The sequence below is a fragment of the Vombatus ursinus genome, unplaced genomic scaffold (genome assembly GCF_900497805.2).
Source record: "Vombatus ursinus unplaced genomic scaffold, bare-nosed wombat genome assembly UNPS02014832.1, whole genome shotgun sequence".
NCBI classification, from domain to species: domain Eukaryota; kingdom Metazoa; phylum Chordata; class Mammalia; order Diprotodontia; family Vombatidae; genus Vombatus; species Vombatus ursinus.
Window position 1 is genome coordinate 66,693,031 of NW_020954610.1, and position 20,985 is coordinate 66,714,015.

The 20,985-nt window shown below is 36.1% G+C and overlaps 1 protein-coding gene across 2 annotated transcripts in view; it reads left to right on the forward strand.

The window, feature by feature from the left end:
- Positions 1–15,534, forward strand: part of LOC114025812 (ubiquilin-1) — a 48,117-nt gene extending 32,583 nt beyond the window's left edge. The window contains exons 3-11 of one of the 2 annotated variants that reach the window (XM_027839343.1): positions 1,978–2,093; positions 2,964–3,226; positions 3,902–4,060; positions 4,408–4,654; positions 5,736–5,878; positions 9,173–9,256; positions 10,995–11,110; positions 11,953–12,121; positions 13,541–15,534. In XM_027839343.1, the coding sequence (XP_027695144.1) occupies positions 1,978–2,093; positions 2,964–3,226; positions 3,902–4,060; positions 4,408–4,654; positions 5,736–5,878; positions 9,173–9,256; positions 10,995–11,110; positions 11,953–12,121; positions 13,541–13,696 (1,453 nt within the window). In that variant the 3' untranslated portion in view covers positions 13,697–15,534. The remainder of the gene's footprint in view (positions 1–1,977; positions 2,094–2,963; positions 3,227–3,901; positions 4,061–4,407; positions 4,655–5,735; positions 5,879–9,172; positions 9,257–10,994; positions 11,111–11,952; positions 12,122–13,540) is intronic. The other variant, XM_027839344.1, reaches the window with a different exon arrangement.
- The last annotated feature ends 5,451 nt before the right edge of the window (positions 15,535–20,985 follow it).

The following is a 20,985-nucleotide window of genomic DNA, read 5'->3' on the forward strand; positions in this document are numbered from 1 at the left end:
CATAAGGGGCTGGGGCAGAATCTATTAGGCTTTACCTGAAGTTAAAAAAGGGAGGGGGGAGGAGCAGGAGTAGCAATTATCTCAGAGAAAGCAAAAGCAAAAACAGACCTAATTAAAAGAGATAAACTGCAAAACTTATATTTTGCTAAATGGTAGGTACCACAGTGAAGTAATATCAGTCAATACTAAATATACGTGCACCTAATGGTATAGCATCCAGATTCTTAAAGGAAAAGTTAATTGAGTTACAGGAGGAAATAGACAATAAAACCGTATTAGTAGGGAACCTCAATATTCTCATTTCAGAGCAAGATAAATTTAACCATAAAATAAATAAGAAAGTTAATGAGATGAATAGAATTTTAGAAAAGTTAGATATGACAGACTTCTGGAGAAAACTGAATGGTAAGAGAAAGAAGTATACCTTTTTCTCGGCTGTACATGGCACTTTCACAGAAATTGACCATGTATTAGGATTTAAAATTCTCACAGACAAATGCAGAAAAGCCTTATTTCTCAAGTATATAGAGGACTGAGTCAGATTTCTAAGAATACAAGTCATTCCCCAATTGATAAATTGGTCAAAGGACATGAACAGGCAGTTTTCAGAAGAAACCACTCACTATAGTCATATAAAAAAAAATTCAAACAATTCTGAGGTACCAATACTTGCTTTCCTTCTCAGGGAGGGGAAGGAGAATTTGGAATTCAATAAAAATTAGAAATTGTTATTACCTGTAATTGGAAAAAAAATTTTAAATGGGAAAATTAAGATTTTATGTTGTTATGAACTAATTTTTTTCTAAAATTAAAGTATATTTATACCCAATGACATTGGCTAATTGGGGGTGGGTGGGTTGAGTTTCTCTAATGTTTTCATGACTTAGAATATTCCCCAATTTTTTTGTTGTTCCTTGAGCAATCTAATTCACGTATTTTTAATATATATTTATGGTGTTAGTTGGTTGTTTCATGAACTGATCATTTTGAACTGGTTTGAAAATTGACCCTTTAGCACCGGCTCTGAAGTCAGGAGGACCTGAGTTTAAATCTGGCCTCAGACCAAACACTTGACATGTACTGGCTGTGTGACCTTGGGCAAGTCACTTAACCTCAATTGCCTTACCGAAAAAAGAAAAGAAAATCGACCCTTTAGAAAATGGGAAACTGAGAAGCTGATGTATTGTTGATGGAGATGTGAACTGGTCCAACCATTCTGGAGAACAATTTGGAACTATGCCAAAGGGCTATAAAATCTTAGCCTACCAATACCATTACTAACTCTTATACCCGAAAGAGAACAAAAAAGGACGAGGACATATATGTGCAAAAATATTTGTGGACCCTCTTTTTGTGATGGCAATGAGTTGGAAATTGAGAGGTTGCCTATGAATTTTAGGGAATGGCTGAACATATTGTCATGTGTGATTGTGATGGAATATTGTTTGATGTAAGAAATACTGAAGAGAATGGTTTCAGAAAAACCTCGTAAAACTTAAATGAACTGATGCAAAGTTAAATGATCAGAATGAGAACATTGTACACAGTAACAGCAACATGGTAACGATAATCAGCTGTGAAAGACTTAGCTACTCTGTTCAATACCATTATTATCCACTAAGTTCCAGAGAACTCATGATGAAAAATGCTATCCATACTCATATAAAAGAATTGATTAATAACTCTGAGTGCAAATCAAAGCTTAATTTTTTATTCTTTTTCTTTTGTGCAACATGGCTAATATGGAAATGTTTTACATGACTTTACCTGTCTAACAGGTATCATACTGCTTGTCTTCTCAGTGGGTATGGGAAGGGCAAGAGGGAAACGATTTTTAAAAATATTTTATATATATATATAAAAATTGGGAAATGTTTAACACAGTAAATAAAAATATACCCCCAAAATTGACTCTTTAGTATGGATTTCCTAAACTTTTAAAAATGATTCCATTGTGGTTTAATTTTTTTCCCCTAGACCTCAGGATCATCCAGTTCAGCAAACAAATACCACTGGAAGTAATTCTACTACATCAGCATCTCCCAATAGTAACTCCACACCAGTTTCTACAAATAGTAACCCTTTTGGTTTAGGTAAGATTTTTTTTTTTTTTTTTAAAGTAAGCTTTAGTAGGGGAAAGGGAAAAACATTATTGGCAAATGTCTACAAAAATGGAAATAAATAGTTTCATCTATAATTAGATGTTATGAAAGAATGTAAATGTATTAAAATATGAAAGACCCCTGTTGTGATACTAATCTTAAAAGGAGCGAGGACAAATGTATACCTTCAGAATAAGCTTTCTTTATCAAAGTTAAAGAGTTATAAAAGAGATATAGAATGCTCTTTATCTTGACCTACAATGATTTATTCATGGAAATTTAAATCTTAAGTGGACTTACTGAAAATTCTTTTTGGTCTAGTTAATGCCATTCATAATTTATATTTATGTATACACATATAAATGTGTGTATATATAAGTGTGTGTATATGTGTATGAGTACTGAAAAAAATCAACTAATCCAGACCCTTTAACAGAAGACTAAATTGTAGCCCCAAAGATGTTGTGACTCACTTGCTTTATAAAAGGAATTCCTTTTGATTGTGTAAGTAGAATGCAGAATTATAATATAGACTTAAAATAACTGTCAGGTAACAGTTATGAAACTGACTTAGCAAATTTAGTATTTTTGAGGGTGTCTGTGTTACATATTTCACATTTTGGTCTAAGTACAGAAAACAATTTAGCATCTTTTATAGAATTTATTCAGCAGTTTGGACCAAACCAGTACCATATAGCAAGCCAGTGAAGTAAATAAATTTCCTTTAGGGGGCATATAAAATACATTAGATCTTATTATTTGGAGACCAGAAGAAAAATATAAATAGAAAATAAAGTAGCTTTAAAAATCAAGCTACAGTTAACTGATTTTGCATTTATGCTTTCTTCCCTTTGCTCTTAGGTGGCCTTGGAGGTCTTGCAGGACTGAGTAGTTTGGGCTTGAATACATCCAACTTCTCTGAACTACAAAGTCAAATGCAGCGGCAGCTCATGTCCAACCCGGAAATGATGGTCCAGATTATGGAAAATCCCTTTGTTCAGAGCATGCTTTCAAATCCCGATCTGATGAGACAGTTAATTATGGCCAATCCTCAAATGCAGCAGTTAATACAACGAAATCCAGAGATTAGTCACATGATTAACAATCCAGATATAATGAGACAAGTATGTTGAAAATTTTTTGGTACAGTTAATGCCGTTCAAAACATATACATATAAGTGTGTATATGTTTATGGGTACGCATGTATATTTATATATCTAGAGATTTCTGATAGAGTTGGCAGGTGAGTTTTGTTCTGAGTCTATGATTTCATCAGTGTGCATCATTTCTTTTTCTGCAAACTCACTCTCCCAGTGTAGATCTACGCCTTGTCTGTAACTTAAATCTAGGGGATACTAAAAGGTTAAGTGTGACAAGGCTGTGGTTATACAACATTTAACCATTATGGCATCCAAGTGTCACGTTGTATGTGAATTGTCTTGTGTATCTAAAGTTAAAGACTTTAAAGTTAAAGTCTAAGTGACTTTTTAAACTTGATCTATGTGGAATATAGTCATATATTGTAATTTGTTTCCATTTGATATTCCAAGTTGTTAGTAGTTAATAGAATAGCACCATAAAGTAATGCATTTATCATTGAAGTAAGACCATTTACATTTTCAAGTGTGGACTTAATGTGAATTCTTTAGAGTAAAACACTAATGAAAAAAGTTGAGATTTTTCAACTGTTATGAACTGAAAAATCTGTTAAATAATCTGTGAAAATTGATAGAAATAAAGCTGTTTGTGTGTACCTCAGTGGATTTTTTAGTGAGTTGGAACATTCTTTTTCTTGAAGACCCTAGAACTTGCAAGAAACCCAGCAATGATGCAGGAAATGATGAGAAATCAAGACAGAGCCTTGAGTAATCTTGAAAGTATACCAGGTGGATACAATGCTTTGAGGCGTATGTACACTGATATTCAGGAACCAATGTTGAATGCAGCACAAGAACAGGTAAGAAACAGATTCTCAAATTTCATAAACTTGGGTACTACTTATGATTTCATATGTTGTGTGACTGAGGTGTATTTCATAATAAGGTTGTTTTATGTAGGACCTTGAGATAGCATTTTTTTTTTTTAATGTGAGGCAGTTGGGGTTAAGTGACTTGCCCAGAGTCACACAGCTAGTGAATGTTATGTGTCTGAGGCCAGATTTGAACTCAGGTCCTCCTGACTCCAGGGCCGGTGTTCTATCCACTATGGTACCTGGATGCTCTGAGATAGCATTTAAAGCAGCGGTTTAGCAATTGGCTTAAACTTAATGATCCTTGTATTTTTTTTCCCCTGTTCCTGCTGCAGTTTGGTGGTAACCCATTTGCTTCGTTGGTGAGCAATTCACCCTCAGGTGAAGGAAGTCAGCCTTCCCGTACAGAGAATAGAGATCCTTTACCTAACCCTTGGGCTCCACAGTCTGGTACCCAGAGTTCAACAACCAGCAGTAACACCACCAGCAGTGTTGGTGGCACTGGTAGCAATGTTAGCAGTAGCACTACTGGCTCTACTGGACAAAGTAACACTGTGCCAAATTTAGGACCTGGAGTGGGAGGTAAGCATGAACTTGTGTTTTTTACTTTTCAACTTTAATTATCCAAATGGTACAAAGATTTTTCTACTTTTTTTCTTTATACTGTTTCCCTTGTGTTTAGTATCATTTTAAGCTTCTTCATTTTGAAAGCTCAGGCTGTAAAATAGAATGATAGGTATCTAAGACAAAGTTGTGGTTTAGTTCTTTTATTATTACAATGGTGCAATACAGTGCACACAGAAATTTGAGTTGCATTTTCACATTATTACATCCTCCTCATTATTGTGATTTAAAGGAAAACATTCTGTCCTCAGTTCTGTGTGGAGAGGCTGAAGATGACAGAACTTATGGTAGAGTTGTTAAGATCCTTGTGAATTTAATCATTTTAGACTTCTCCTTCCTGTAGAAAACGAGATAATTCTTTGCATTTTCCTATAAATTTTTAAATGCCAGTTAGCTAAATAGGAAAGTTTAGTTTTATCCAGTGTTTTATACTATCCAGGGGATGAAACTTCGGTTTAGTACCTAGAATTTACCATGAGAGGTCAGCAGAAGGGATACTCTTTGTAGATTCAGTTCTATGTGAATGGAGAGTTTAAATTCTAAAGGACAGCATGTCCTAAAATAGTTATATGATGTTTCCCAGCAAGGAAGGAAATTAAGGAGGAGGTCCAAAAAACACAATCTTAAAGATTGTAGATGTAGTGCTGCTGAATTTTTTATGTAGTGGATGGCTGCTATTTAAAGGAGCCGTCATAGGATCATATATTTAGAGCTGGAGTCTCTTTCGAGGCTTTTGAGACTGACCTTGTATCACATATGAGCAAACTGAGGCTGAGTAATTAAGTGACTTGACCGAAATCCAGTGGGTGGCAAAGGCAAGATTTGAATCCAGGGCCTCTGATTCTCCAAAGTCAGTTTTTCCCCACTTCATAACCCTTCATAATTTCTCTTCATGATGATTGCTGTATACTACGTTATGCATTTATGTATTTACACACTTAATAGTTAAACATTTACGTATTTGGAAAGTTCTACTTATATTAGAATTTGGATTTCCCTTAGGAAGTACTGTTACATGATTTATTTATTTTACTTTAAGCTGGTATGTTCAACACACCAGGAATGCAGAGCTTATTGCAACAGATAACTGAAAATCCACAGCTTATGCAGAACATGTTGTCTGCACCCTACATGAGGAGCATGATGCAGTCACTAAGCCAGAATCCTGATCTTGCTGCACAGGTATGTTCTGGACGTTTCATGTTGTGTGAATTGATTATATGTATTCATTTTTATTGTAGGTATGAGGCATAGCTGTGTGGGAGCATATTGTTAAATGTATCTTCAGTTCTTTTACCGTCCAAAAAAATTTATGTATGAGTAAAGCAGTAAAATCCTTCTTGGAATGAGACTATGTGGATTCTGCTAATGTTTAATTAGCAGTTTGCTGGGTTTGGAGGGAATACATACCTAATGGTGAAGTTTATTTTGTGATTATTATTTAATCAAGGTAATTGAATTTAAAATTCTGCTATATATCAAGTCATTTAGATTTAAAGGTAGATGAATCATCCTCTGAATTGGTAATTAAGAATAGTAAATAATAAATGTAGCCTAAACTTGTCTTTAGTAGCCTAGCAAAGAAAAAGTTACTAGGAATCCTTTCATTTAATCTTCACAAATATGATCCTAAGACTTTTACCCATAGGTACCTGTTTTACCAAATTTTAATGACTCCTTTTAGTTTCTAAAGAAACCAAAAGCTGAGTAAAGTGGAACAGGAATGAGAGAAAGACAGACTACATACACCCATATATGGAATTTACATATGTAGTAAGTCTGTGAAAAAGAACCCTTTAGATACTTTAAAGATTCCTGATCCATTTCTTTTTATTCTTATCCCTAAAAATGTCCCATTCTTTCCCCCCCCCTTTTCTTTTTAGTGAATAAGTGATATAATCAAAGACCATACCAAATTAAAGACCTGGTTTTTGTTTGGTTTTTTTGCTTAGGCAATGGGGTTAAAAGGCAGGGTCACACAGCTAGTTAAGTGTCAAGTATCTGAGACCAGATTTGAACTCAGGTCCTCCTCCAGGGCAAGTGCTCTATCCGCTGCATCACCTGCCCCCAACCTGGTTTGTTTTTAAACTTGTTGTGGTACTGGGCCACCAATAGTATCAAATAGATTTTTGTTTTTTAAGATTTTTTTTTTATCTGAGAGACAGTACTCTTTGATTTAGCTTCTGTTTTATCCACATTTTTCTCTGTTAAGTTTAATATTAATAACTTTGAAAGAATTCTTTTTTTTTTCCATGACTATTCCCATTTTTTTTTTTTTTGCCTTTTTTGGTGAGGCAATTGGGGTCAAGTGACTTGCCCAGGGTCACATAGCTAGTAAGTGTCATGTGTCTGAGGTCAAATTTGAACTCAGGTCCTCCTGACTCCCAAGTCTGGAGCTGTATCCACTGCACCACCTAGTTGCCCCTGAAAGAATTCTTAATAGAGAATTTCTGTATAGCTTTCATCTTTGCATGCCATGCATTTCTTTATTTAAAAAAATGTTCGTTTCATTAGAGGAAAAGTTGCTAAATACGAGTGACTAGAATCATAACCATACCTTGGTTGTAGTCATTTTTGACAATGATATCGAAATTTTATAGATGGGAAACAATTTTATATCTGTATATGCTATATAGAGTACTTTCTCTCTTTGTGATTCTGAAATCATGCCAGCTAAAGTGTTAGAAAAATATTGTGGCATTTTAACGTGGACTTCAGAATATGTAAAACCTAACATGGCCAAACTCATTTGTGTTCTGAAGCCAGTGTGATGTCAAGGAAAATAAAATGAAAGTAAGTCTTTTCATCTTAAGTCATTTGGTGAATTGAAGTCTGCTTTATAATAATGGTATTCTCTCTACCTGTTCTTAACCAGTAAGAGATTTCTTTGTCCATTAATTGTTTTGATTTCTAATAAGTTAGTATTTTGTTTAAATTGTTAATGTTACAGAAAATCAGATATACTATTGTTGTGTAGTTTAAATATATTTGTAAAACAGTTTTTCCAGCTTGGATATAATTTAGATGATATATATCCTGAAATGTAAGTGGGAGGAAAATCTCAACAATATGACTAGGTAAAATTGAACCATAAGTTTATGGGTTATAGATGTCATGTCAAAATATTAAAAACCATAAATGAAGCAGTTCTGTTGGCTAGTGAATAAGTGCTATGATCAATAGTTGCTATAATTTTGTTTTTGATAAAAGGAGTGGGAAAGTGTTGATATGGCTTTCTTTGCTTTGATTCTAAACCTCTCGTCAGATTAGTTAGATGCTTTATAACAGATGTACACAACACATCCACTGAGCATACGTAAGGTAGCATGTTCTCTTTAGTTTTGTGGTAGCAATGATGTGAAGGTGCCTTTACTAGAAGAGGACAAGTAAATTAGTCCCTTAGGAGTTGTTGCTGTAGACATCATTTAAAGCACTATTGTAGGGGTCACTGGAAAGATTGCTGAATTTGGAGACAGGATTAGGGTTCAAGCTTGGTCTTTGTGGATTGTTACCAAGGTGACCTTGGGCAAGTCACTTAACCTCTCTGACTTAGTTTCTTTATCTGTGAAACAAAGGGGTTGGACTAAATAACCTTTAATATCCTTTTCAGCTTTAAATCTATTAATTTTACTTCTTTGGCAAGGATCATGTCTTATTTTCGAAACCCAAAGGGGTAAGACCTCAATAAAAGCTTATTGGTTGGCTTTAAAACCAATTTTGAAACTTTTCCATTAAAGAAGTGATAGAAGCTCGTGCTCTTTCTCATAACTTTACATGTCTACTACTGCTAGTTCTTAGTTGCACATCCGTGTATGTTAGTTGCCTGAAAATTATAGCCATATTATAGTTCTTATCTCTGATAGTAAAGCCTGTTCCAAATAAAAAGTAAAGAACTTTGAGCCTTTTTCTGGAGACCTGTTGCTAGCAGTGGCCAATTTAACTTAGTGGCTAGATTTCCTCTTGGCATTTATCAAGGTCATCTTCTAGATTTAATTGCAACTCTTTTAATTTACTTTTTTAATTTTTAGGCAATTGGGGTTAAATGACTTGCCCAGGGTCACACAGCTAGTAAGTGTCAAGCATTTGGTTTGAGACCGGATTTGAGCTGGGATCCTCCTGACTTCAGGGCCTTTGCTCTATCCACTTTGCCATCGAGCTGCCCAGGTGCAGCCCTTTTTAAAGAACCTAATGCAAATAATGGTCCCAAAGAAAGTTCCAAGGAATTGCCTGAAGGCATTGCATGCCATTGCCATAGTCATATAAAATACTATTTTCATTTTTTTTTAAAAAATGCCATATTTGAGAAGAAACACTACAGTAATAAGAGGTTGAATTTGTGGAAGCTTTTGTCGTGCACAAGTTCAACCTTCTTTCTGAACCCCAGCACAGGCTTTTGGGGAGTATATTGTACTAAACAAGGTGCATTACTGCTTTCATATATTTCCAGTTAAAATTGTTTGCACACTTGCCCCATAGATGATGCTGAATAATCCCCTATTTGCTGGAAATCCTCAGCTTCAAGAACAAATGAGACAACAGCTCCCAACGTTCCTCCAACAAGTGAGTAAGCTTAGCTGTCTGCAATAACTGTCTCTCAAAAATGATTTTCTGGAAATAGTTCATTACAATTGTGGTCATTGTTCTTGTCTGGCAGATGGCAAAATATTCAATATAGGCTTTGGTCATTGTTGTCAGTCTGCATATGATTTAGCTTAGTGTAAATTTGAACCATTTCTCATTGCTGCAAACAGGTCTCTTTGCTTAGTTTTCTTAAAATCTAAGTTCTGAAGCGATGGTGGCAGTTTGTTTTTGAATACCTGGCATACTGGAGGCTTCACTAATATCATAAAATCATTTCACTTTATTGTTTTCCTAACCCTTCAGCATACTCTTCTAACTTTAAAGTTATTAACGATTAGAATAATTAACAAATCTATCTGGTGTAATAGAACTATTCTTTTCCCTCCTCGGTTTGTCATTTTATCTAACATGTAATGCCCATGTGACAAAGGAGTTCCTCATAAACTTGGAATTAATTAGATGAAAGTTATGTTCATATCTGTTCACCAGAAGGTTGAATCTTTTTTTTTTTTTTTTTTTGGTGGCTACAGTAACTTGCAGAGACTGCCGATTAAGTCAAAGAGGGCTATTGCAGTTTGTATTGATGGGAGGGAACAGTATCACACTGATCCATCCTTGGAATTCATAGAGTTGGTGATCAATATTTTAAAGTACTGTATTAGTTTGAACTTAGACTGCTGTTCTCCAGGTTTGACACATAGACCCAAAATGCGAACTATAATCAATGTTATTTTTCTGTGTGTTTATATGCTTTTTTTTCTCTTTTCAAAGAGATTTCTTTTTAGAGATACAGTCAATATTAAGGGACAGATTGTATTTGGACCAATGTGGCAAATTTTTTAACTAGTTGTCATAATTTTTTTGATGACAAGTGGAACAATTATAACAGCAGCTTATTGGCTATTGTGTTTAATCTACATTGAAAAGTATTATCTGGGAGGCATTTTAAATTTAATATTTCCATACAATGTAGGTATCATGAAATAATAACATTTTTGGGGGGGGGCAGTAGGAATGGAACCTAATGCTTAATGCAAAACTACAAGTTACCTGGGGTAATAATTCTATAACACACAGCATACACAATTGACCAAGAACGATGTGCTTTGGTGGCATATTTAGAAGGTCTAAAGTGGAAAGAACCACTGGATTTGGAGACAGAAGACCAGGGTTGGAATCCCAGCTCAGCAGGTTGTTGCATGTTTCAGACAAGTCACTGAACTTCTTAGGGCTCCAGTTTTCTCATCTGTAATTTTCACTGGTCAATGAAAGGGTTGGATTAGATGTCCTAAGTAAGTTTCCTATGATCCTAACACTTCTGTCCTGAAATCTGCCTCAAATTCAGAAATATTTACTAGGCAATAAATTTGACAAAATATATCGTTGACAAAAATTTAAAGTCACTTTGTATTGCCATTTAATTCATTGCATAGCTGTCCTGCATTTGTTTCTTTTGAAGGGAGAATATAACATCTCTTTTGCTTCTAGAACAGTCTGTTTATCTTCTGTAATGTTACATTTGGAACTGGATTAGTAATGATTTGATCAGCAGAGTTGAAGTTTTACTGCGTAATAGATTGTGTGGTTAAAAAAAAAGATAGTTCAGAGTTTAGGAATAAATTTTCCACATTAATCAAGCAAAAAGAAGACTAAAATCCATCTTTGTTTGTTTTGATTCACACTGTTACTGTTGGGTTTCTTTCTCTTGTTTAAATAGATGCAGAATCCTGACACGCTGTCAGCAATGTCCAACCCTAGAGCGATGCAGGCCTTGTTACAGATACAGCAAGGTCTACAGACATTAGCAACAGAAGCACCGGGGCTCATACCAGGGTAAGATTATTGGGGAAGAATAATTTTTAAAATATTCAGTGTCTTTCTTCCTGAGTCCTTGGCTTATTATCACAGTACTATTTTTCAGAGTGAGAGGAAACCATTTATCCTTTGGTGCTAGGTACATTCATTGCTGGTTGACTGGACTCCAAAATACAGTAAAAGAAACCTGAAAGCTCAATTTGAGTCAACAGGGTGACATAACTTATAAAGAAGAGACCTTTGTAGGTCATTTTAAAGAAACCATAATGTCCAGAAGCAGCAAGGACTCCCTTCTGTACTGTTTTCTGCTGATCATATTTCAGGGGGGACATTTTTACATGGATGCATGTCCTGAGGGGATGGTAGCTGAAAACCATTCCATGTAAGGATTGTATTGAAGGACTTGGGGAAACCTCACTGAGGGAAGACTTCAGGGAGGATGTGGTAGCTGTTTCTAAGACTTTGTAGAAGTGGAATTATACTTATTCTGCTTGGTGCCCCGAAGGACACCAAGTCCTTGGGGAGGAGCAGTAGAAGGTGCCGAAAGACAGGTTTTTAGGTTTAGTATGAGGAAAAACTGACTAACAGAGGTAACCCAAAGTGAAGTGGGCTATTTGTTATAGGCTGTGTTGTAAAGGAAATTCTTCTTTAAGGGAACGTTTTACTAGATGATCCCTTATGGCCCTTCCAACCCTGAAATGCTGTGTGTCTTTGGTGAAACTGAATCTTGCTTTTAATCCTTCTTTTAAATCATACTTTTAAAAAAGCACATGTTTCCAGTGTTCCCATGTAAAGATAGGGTGAATCACCAGATCTTTGTTAGGCTACATGACTTTTACTCTTTTATATAATTTGCTCAGGTTTACTCCTGGCCTGGGGGGATTGGGAAACACTGGAAGCTCTACAGGAACAAATGTGTCTAGTTCGGCACCTAGTGAAAACACAACTCCGTCATCAGGAACTACAGAACCTGGACACCAACAGTTTATTCAACAAATGTTGCAGGCTCTTGCTGGGGCAAACTCTCAGGTAAGATATTATCCTGTCTTTCAAAACCTAAATTATATTAAGTTTAAAATTTCAAAAGCTTTGAAATGGAATTCAGATAATACTTTGAGATTTCTATAATGAAAGGCAACATTTCAAGAATAATTGAGATAGCACAGCAAGAAAAGTTTTCAGTTGTACTTATATCTAAAATACCTTCAGATCCTGATTTATTATTAACATTGTTAAAGTTGATTAGTCTTCAACTGATTTTTTTTATATTACACACCAGTTTTTGACAGTTTAAAGCACGAATCAACTACAAACCTCCATTTAAGAAAAATTTCTGTGAATTTATGCTTAGTAATATTATTTTTAAAAATATGTAGTTATATAGAGATTATTTATTAAAAAGTTCTTGGTAATAAAGGCATTTTGAATGCTCACTTAAGCTATAACTCTTGCATTTATTCTATTCACTTCCACATACATGTGTTACATAACTTGTTACATACACACATACATACATAATGTCTTGCTCATTAAAATGTGGGCAGGCATTGTTTCATTCTTTATACTTGAATCCTTATTTCCTAACACAGTGCCTGCTGAATAATAGGTGATTTCTAAATGCTTGTTGATTTTGATAGATATTTAATATGATCAAACTTCAGTACAACATTAGAGTTAATGATTATGTGAAATTCACTGTAAAGTGTTTTATTTGTGTTGGTGATATTTTTAATATTTCTAGTCTCCTCCATCCCCAAGATGGTTGGCTCGTATTAGGTGTTATTTCTGGTCTATGATCATTATATGGAATTTTAAGACATGGGCAATTTTGGGTTTGAACTTAACTCCTTGGGCCTTTACTAGTATCATACTTTAACGAAATCATATAACCAGTTAATAACTTATTGAATATTATATACTAATAAATATACTTAATAGCATTAATTAAGCTATGTTCTTTTCCTTGAATAAATAAAAGTATAGGTATTCCTTATTTCCCCTACACCTGCAAATTCTTGGGAATGTGCCTCTCCCCGCCCCCCCCATCAATACCAAGCAATAATTGGAGTCCATTAAGGCCCTTTCTTTTCTGTTTCTTTTATGTATGATAACTACTTTGTGTGATTCATTTTTTTTAATTGTCATCTACCTTTAATTCAGAATTTTTTAATTCAAAAATTAACATATATTGGAAGATTATATCTAATAATCTCCCAAATGAAGGTCTTTATTTTAAAAGATAGTAAGCCACTTTTTTACTGAAGCTCAGTCTTAAAAAGAAATTGGTTCAAATGCCATTTTTAAAAAGCATCTTTTATTTGGGGACTTTTATGGAATATTACAAGAACAAAGCAAAACAAAATGTTATTTGCCAGCAGTTTTAAGTAGTATAGTTATTAAGTGAAAAGTTTTTTTTTTCTTGGTAAATTGGTAACTTTTTTCCCTTAGCAGTTACAAAATCCAGAAGTTAGATTTCAGCAGCAACTGGAACAGCTCAGCGCAATGGGTTTCTTGAACCGTGAAGCAAACTTACAGGCTCTGATAGCAACAGGAGGAGATATCAATGCAGCCATCGAAAGGCTACTGGGCTCCCAGCCATCATAGCAACATTTCTGTACCTTGAAAAAATGTAATTTATTTTTGATAACGGCTCTTAAATCTTTAAAATACCTGCTTTATTTCATTTTGACTCTTGGAATTCTGTCCTGTTAAAAACTAAACCAATGCAATGCATTTTAAGGTGGAGTGCAGTAGGTTTTTTGTTTTGTTTTTGTTTTTTTTCCAACAGTGGGAATCAATGCTTTTTCACTCAAAGGTGTTGCATGCATCAAACACTTCTCTTTGTTCTGCATTTATTGTGATTTTTGGAAACAGATATCAGCTTTTACAGTTGGGTGAACAGGTTTTGTCCTGCAACTGTTCAATTTATTTGCTTTTTAAACATTAGCCTATGGTAGTAATTTATGTAGAATAAAAAGTATTGAAAAGAAACAAATTATTTGATGCTATAATTTGTGGTACATTATTGCGTATTGTGACTTAGGCATGTATTTTTGCTAGCAGAGTGCTGTAAGATTTATACCACTTACTGAACATTTTTGCTTCATTTGTATAAAATACAATATGCACATCTGAAACTGTGCATTTTGAGAAACATCCATTGCAATAGAATTAACTGAGCAGGACACTTGTAACCAAAAAGAAGAGAGAACAATTAAATAAGAAAACAGATACTTCCCTAGTTGTGTAGAATCTTACAGCAACTTTGATAAACATCTCTCAGCAAAAGTGCTGTTTAGGCAACTTCATTTAAAATACAGTAAAAATGCTGATCCTGTTTAGCTCTTTAAGTATACATTTAATTGTACAGAAGACTACATTGTAACATTGTCTCGACATTCACAGATCAACTGTAAATTACCTTTTAGTCCTTGTGCAGACTGAAGAAGCACTATATTATTCCCAGAAAGTGCTTTTGCCTAAGGCTTTTCAGCTTTACCATAGCGATTCTAACATGCATTATGATTTGTAATTAGAAATGTTACTTTCACTGAAAGTGTCGTGATATTTCAATTACTTTTAACCACCATGTAAAAATAAAACTGTTTCTTTTGGGTTTATCAGCTATTTCTCTTGTGCACAGGTAATAAATGAATTAAAAATGATTTGTGAGCCACTTGTTTTCGAAGTGTTTTGGTAGTCCTATAAGAATAGTTGAACATTATGCTTTTCAGAGGCTCAGAAAGGAGACGTTTTGGAGGAAATCTGCCTCCAGATTGGACCAGGATTATACCTGGTAACCAAGAATCTATTTGAATTGAAATGGATATTGGGTAGTATAGAAATGTAATTTACAGATGAAAGATCAAGAGCTATTCTAACTATATAGTAAGAACATTTGGGTTTTCTTTATACAGCCTTTCTTCCACATAAATCTTATTTGCCTAATTCTCAAACTGTTAGGGTGGTACATTCCTTTAGGACCAATTCAAAGATGACCTAGAAGTTAGTCATGTATTTGACTGGCTGGTTCAGTATTCTTAGGTCAGTTTTTTTTCCCCTTGTGTATAGTTTTAAAAAAATGAAATATGTTCAAGTAACATGGGTGCAGACCAATAAAATCAAGGGAAATATTGAAGTTCAATTCTATTACTTCTGTAACTGCTTGCTACAAAAAAAGGTTGTGGAGGCCATATTGCCCCACTAATCTGTTCAGACACTTTACCTTGGTGAGAATAATGTGCAGTACACAGGCACAAAGAGTGTAAATTGAGTTACCAATGATATTCACATGTCTGCTCTTTCTGCCTTGTTCTTCAATCTGGTTAAGTACCAACTTCTGTACTGGTGAATGGTGGTATTTAGTTGTGGGAAAGTGTCATAGCCAATTTGACAATTTATTAATCACAAAATAACAATAAATCTCTAGCTTTTACACTTCATTTGTCTTGCTTCTTTATTTTGTGAGAAAAGATGACTTTAAGTCTGCCCCCTCCTTAAAAAAAAAGCAGCAAGGACAATCGAGCTTAAAGTTTAATTCCATTTTCAATGTACTTTGTGTAATTTTAAGTGTCTCCCTGGCCATAAATTGAATCATATGTATACATACACACATTGGTTGGAATTTGTAACAGAAAGAACACTAGATAGGGTCAGGAGACCTAGGTTTTGTTTTAGGCAAACTTCCATTAAGAACTGTCACCTTGGGTGAGTCACAACTTCTTTGGCTGCAATTTAATCTTCTGTTAAAGGGTCTAGATTAGTTGATTTTTTTTTTTCAGTGCCTTTCCTCTCCAAAATTGAGTTACTCTATATTTGTTTCTGTTAGATTTAAGTTAGCTTTAGCATGGAAAATGAAACTCCTTTATGTTGCTGTTATATTGTGATGGGTCGTTATTTACAATTGTTCAAAATGTAACTCCTCATACTCCGGAGTTGAGAATGTTCAATTTAAAATGATTTAGTTTTTTAGCTTTGCCAAGTAGCAAGAACCCTCCTTCCCCAATTTACAGGATTTTGATTCCCATGTTAAATTTGTCATTCTCAATCTGTATATGTTAAAACGTCAATAACATTGGCTGAGTGCCCTAAGTGTGTGACATCTTATGAAATAGGGTTTCAGACGTGGTTTGTTCAATCATCCAACTCTTCATGACCCCTTATGGAGTTTTCTTCAAAAAGATACTGGAGTGTTTTGTCAATTCTTTCTCTAGTGGGTTAAGTAAACAGTATTGCCCCAGGTCACACAGCTAGTGAGTGTCTGAAGCCACATTTGAATTGAGGTCTTTCTGACTATAGGCCCAGCGATCTACTCACTGAGCCACCTAGCTCCCCAGCTGTGGTACTTACCTCTAACCAGCTTAGAACATAATAAAAATCAGAATTTGAAACAGTTGGAACAGCTCCTCCCTCCCTCTTGTCTTCCCCTCCACCCCTCCATCCTAGCTTTTATTAGCCATCCACCAACACATAGAGGAGACTAGGAAGTGCTGGAAAAGGAAAAGCTGCAAACCCTCTTTCAAGCCAATGCCATGAATCAAGGTTTAGGTAGGATGTTGAGGGGATGAGAAGTCTCAAAGCTGGCAAAATAACAGCCACAGTCTTTAGGCTAGTGTTTGAATTTCTCCACAATTCACCCCTAAGCCAGCAAGTGTTAAACACCTTATGTGGGCTGGGCACTGTGCTAAGCACTTTGGATATAAAGAAAGCAAAAACATTCCTTTTCCTCAAGGAGCTCTCATAATCTAATGGGAAAAGAAAACATTCAAACAACCATGTAATAAGATACAGACAGGGTACATTGGAGAGACCCTCTGGGAGGAAGACACATTAAGGAGGAAATGGGAAAGGCTTCTTGTAGAAGATGTGTGGTTTTAGCTGGAACTTGAAGGTAGTTAGAGAGCCCAGAAGGCACAGGTGAGAGAGCATTCCAGACAAGGGGGACAGCCAGTGAAAATGCACAGAGCGGGTAATGGAATATCTTGTGAAAGGAAACCAAGGGGGCCAGAGTCACTGAGTGGTCGGGTAACTAAGCTTCAAGCGTGAGTAGCTGTGAGAAGGGGGGACTCTGCAGTAACAGGGAAGTTAGGGAGAGGAGGAGGGTTTTGGAGAAGAGCAGGTGTTGAGTTTTGAACATAACTGAGTTTGTTGTCTCCATCAGATTGAGATGTCCCATAGGCAGCTGGAGATGGAGACGGGAGGTTGGGAAAGGTTAGAGCTGGGTAAATAGATCTGTGAATCATTAGCATGAGAGATAATTGAATTCATTGGAGCAGATGAAATCAAATGTAATAAGTAATAAAGGGACAGAAGGATGCCCAGAGCAGCCTTCTGGGGGACACCGACGTTTTGCTGGTGTGTCTTGGATGAAGCTTTAACCCACCTTGCCCCCCTAAATTTTAATTTACTCACTTTAATGTTCCAGTCAAGCTGTTTCCCAAATTTGATTTGATACCTCTCTGCATTTAAATAGCCTATCCTGGGTAGCTGGAGTGTCCTTAGGTACAGCCTCTGAAGTTCTTGATTTGCTTCATGCTTTCCACAGCTAAACATGTCTTTTTCCTTCATATTTTCTCAGGGTATTTTGTATCTCTCCTTTGTTTGTGAAACATCCTACCTTCCTTGTACCCATTATAAATGTCATAAATACAATGTAAGGACTTAAAAGATAAGATCTGGCACTCTTTTTCCTAGCTTTTGTATCTGTGGTGCCTAGCACAATACCTTGTGCATAGGTGCTCAATACTTTTGTCAAATATGACCAAATTGAAATGCATTAGAGTTATGAAACAATGCTAGGAGTTCAGAACGGGAAAGTAGTTAATCTACAGGCTATCAGCTTCATGGATGAGCTCTCATTTTAAGGAGTTGGGTTTTAAAAGGTCAGTTTGGAATTCACTAAACGAAATCGGGAGAACATTCTGGCACAGGGAGCAGTGAGCCAAGCCATAGAGGTAGTAATGCTTGGGGCATGTTTGGAGTTTGGGGGGGTAGGAAACATTTGGTGTAAAGTACATTCCTTCCATCCCTTATGTCACTCCTCATTGCCTACAGATCAAACTCCAAACAGCCTACCTTCAAGGCTGTACAGTCCAGCTGTCCCCCACCTCTGTGTATGAACCATCTCAGTCAAATTTATCCAATTGTTCTAACAGAATATGTGCTTTGTCCAGGCTTTCAAAAGAATTGCAAACTATCAGCAACCATAGGGTTGAGCTCCAAATTGCTAATAATGTACATGAATTACAATGTCAGGTTTCATTGATGACTCCTCACATTTGCAAAAATAATTTAAATTGGAATTAGTTAATGTTGGAGAGGATGTAAATGGATCCATTGTTCTTGGAAAAAGTCAATAAATACTATGTGCCAGTCACTGTCATAAGAAAAGGAAGCAAAAAATAGTCCCTGGCTTCAAAGGAGCTCACAATCTAATTGGAGAGACAAGATGTTAACAAATATATCTTTCTATAGATACATCTTCGTATAATGTATTTGTGTGCATATATGTAAGCTATATACAGAATAAATAGGAAATAACAGAAGGAAGGCAGTAGAATTAAATGAAGGTTGGGAAAGGCTTTCCATAAAAGATGGGATTTTAGTTAGGACTAAAAGAGAAAGTTTGGAAAGTCAGTTGAAGAGGGGGAAAGTGTTATAGACTTGGGAGCCAGAAAAAATGCCCAGGGCAGAAAGAGATGAGCATTTTGTTTGTTGAACAGCCAGGAAGCCAGTGTCACCAATTTGGTAGTTTGTTGAAAGGGCAGTTCTTGGAATGATTTTGAAAGGTGGTCATTTCGGAACTTGTTGAAGAGATCTGGAACACAGATACTGGTCTGGCCAAGCTAGGGGAAATAGGTTGCAAGACATTAAATGTCTGCAGACTAATTGGCTGTTTGGCTGTTTTTATGTTCTCAAAGAGCTTGACCCCTGTATACAGTGTCTTCCTTTTGCTCTCTCCTAGGTCTTTAATGATTTCTTTATTGTGAAATTTAATGGCTTTTTCTCAAGTTCCCAGCCTTTTGATCTCCTTTTAAAGAAAGCAATTTGGAAGCAGCTGCAACTTTGCAGATAATCGGCCTAAACTAAGGTGGTTGTGGTGTGAATAGAAAGGGGTGTGAGAGATTAGAATGTGGGATCAGAGTGGAGCTTTGAGAGGTTGATGCCTACGTTGCAAATTTGGATGACTAAAAGAATTATTTTTCCCTTGAAGGAAACATGGAAATTAGGAGGGGGTGTGGTTTAGGGGGAAAGAGAAGTTGCCTAATAATTGGCAATAGCCTTCTCACCTCTCTACTCCATTCTCCATAAACCTGCTAAGATTAATATTCCTGAAGTGCAAATTTGATTATGTTAGGCCTCTAATCAAGAATCTTTCCATTGCCCTTAGGATAAAACACAAATTCCTTTTAGCCAGACTGCTGCAATAACCTATTTCATGCCCCTCAAGTCTCTCATTACTCCAGTACACGAAGTACCAGTTTGACCAGATCACTTGTGTACTGCATATAATTCCAATGGCGCTATTATCTCTAGGATCAGTTATCAGTTCTGGCACTTAAAACTTGACAACCTGACCACATTTACCTTCCTCTCCCTCTACCCTATAGTTCAACCATCCTAGCCTGCCTGCTCTTCTTTATACGTGATGCTCTTCCCAAAACTTGACTCATATGCCACCTTTTGTTGGAAGCCTTTAGAGAATGGTCCATGCATCCATGAGCGCCTTTGCACCCATGGTTACTTTGTTTTGTTGTGTGTCTCCCCCACCTTCCCCTTTCCCTCTTTTTTCTCTCTTCCTTCCTCTCTCTATACATTTTGTCTCTCCCACTAGAACACAAGCTCTTTAAGGACAGGGACAGGGACCCTTCCACTTTTATGTGTATCGTCTGTACCTAGTAGAGGGCTTGGCTCATTGTAAGAAAATGAATACTTACTGGTTGGTTGATTTGGCATTTATTTAAAGCCTTCACAATTTGGCTTCAGTCTTATCTTTCCAACTATTTAATTATGTGTAATTAAATATTGGGCAGCTAGGTGGTGCAGTCGATAGAGTGCTGGGCCTGGAGTTAGGAATACTCATCTTCCTGAGTTCCAATCTGGCCTTAGACACTTACTAGCTTTATGACCCTGGGCAAGTCACTTAACCCTATTGGCCTTAGTTTCCTCTTCTGTAAAATGATCAGGAGAAGGAAATGGCAGACCTCTAGTATCTGCCAAGAAAACTCCAAATGGGGTCACAGAGTGAGACATGACTGAAAAACAACTGAACAACATAGAACGTTTCATAAGATGGCTTTATTGATTTTATCTGTGTTCCTTTGTTACAATGAAGAGGTTGTTTTGGGAAATGTTGAGTCCTTTCAATTGTATATAACTCTCTGTGACTCCTTTTGGAGTGGTTTGCCATTTCAGCCAGCTCATTTACAGAGGAGGAACTGAGTCAAACAGGTGAACGTTAAGTGACTTCTCCAGGGTCACAGAGTTAGTATCTGAGGCCAGATTTGAATTGAGGCCCTCCTGACTCCAGGCACTTTATCCACATCCACCACTTAGCTGCTCTTACTGAGGAATGACTGTTATTGGCATCAGAACTTAAAACATGCAACAAAAAAGGTCAAAGTCCATGAACAAATTAGTCAGGATTAGTACTAATACCCAGGTCTCCTAACTCCTATTGCATTGTAACAATGGAGCATCTGAGGAACAAGATGTCAGCTAGTATTAATAGATGTACACCTATAAATTCTCCCATTCTCATGAAGGCGAAATGGTGGGACTGATCTTCCCCACTTCCAGGAAGGTCACTCAGTACCTTTAATCTTCATTAACTTGTGGTCTGTGCCCCAGTGCCCACCTTTGTAGGCTTGTTCTGCTGGAGTCAATGGAGAGTG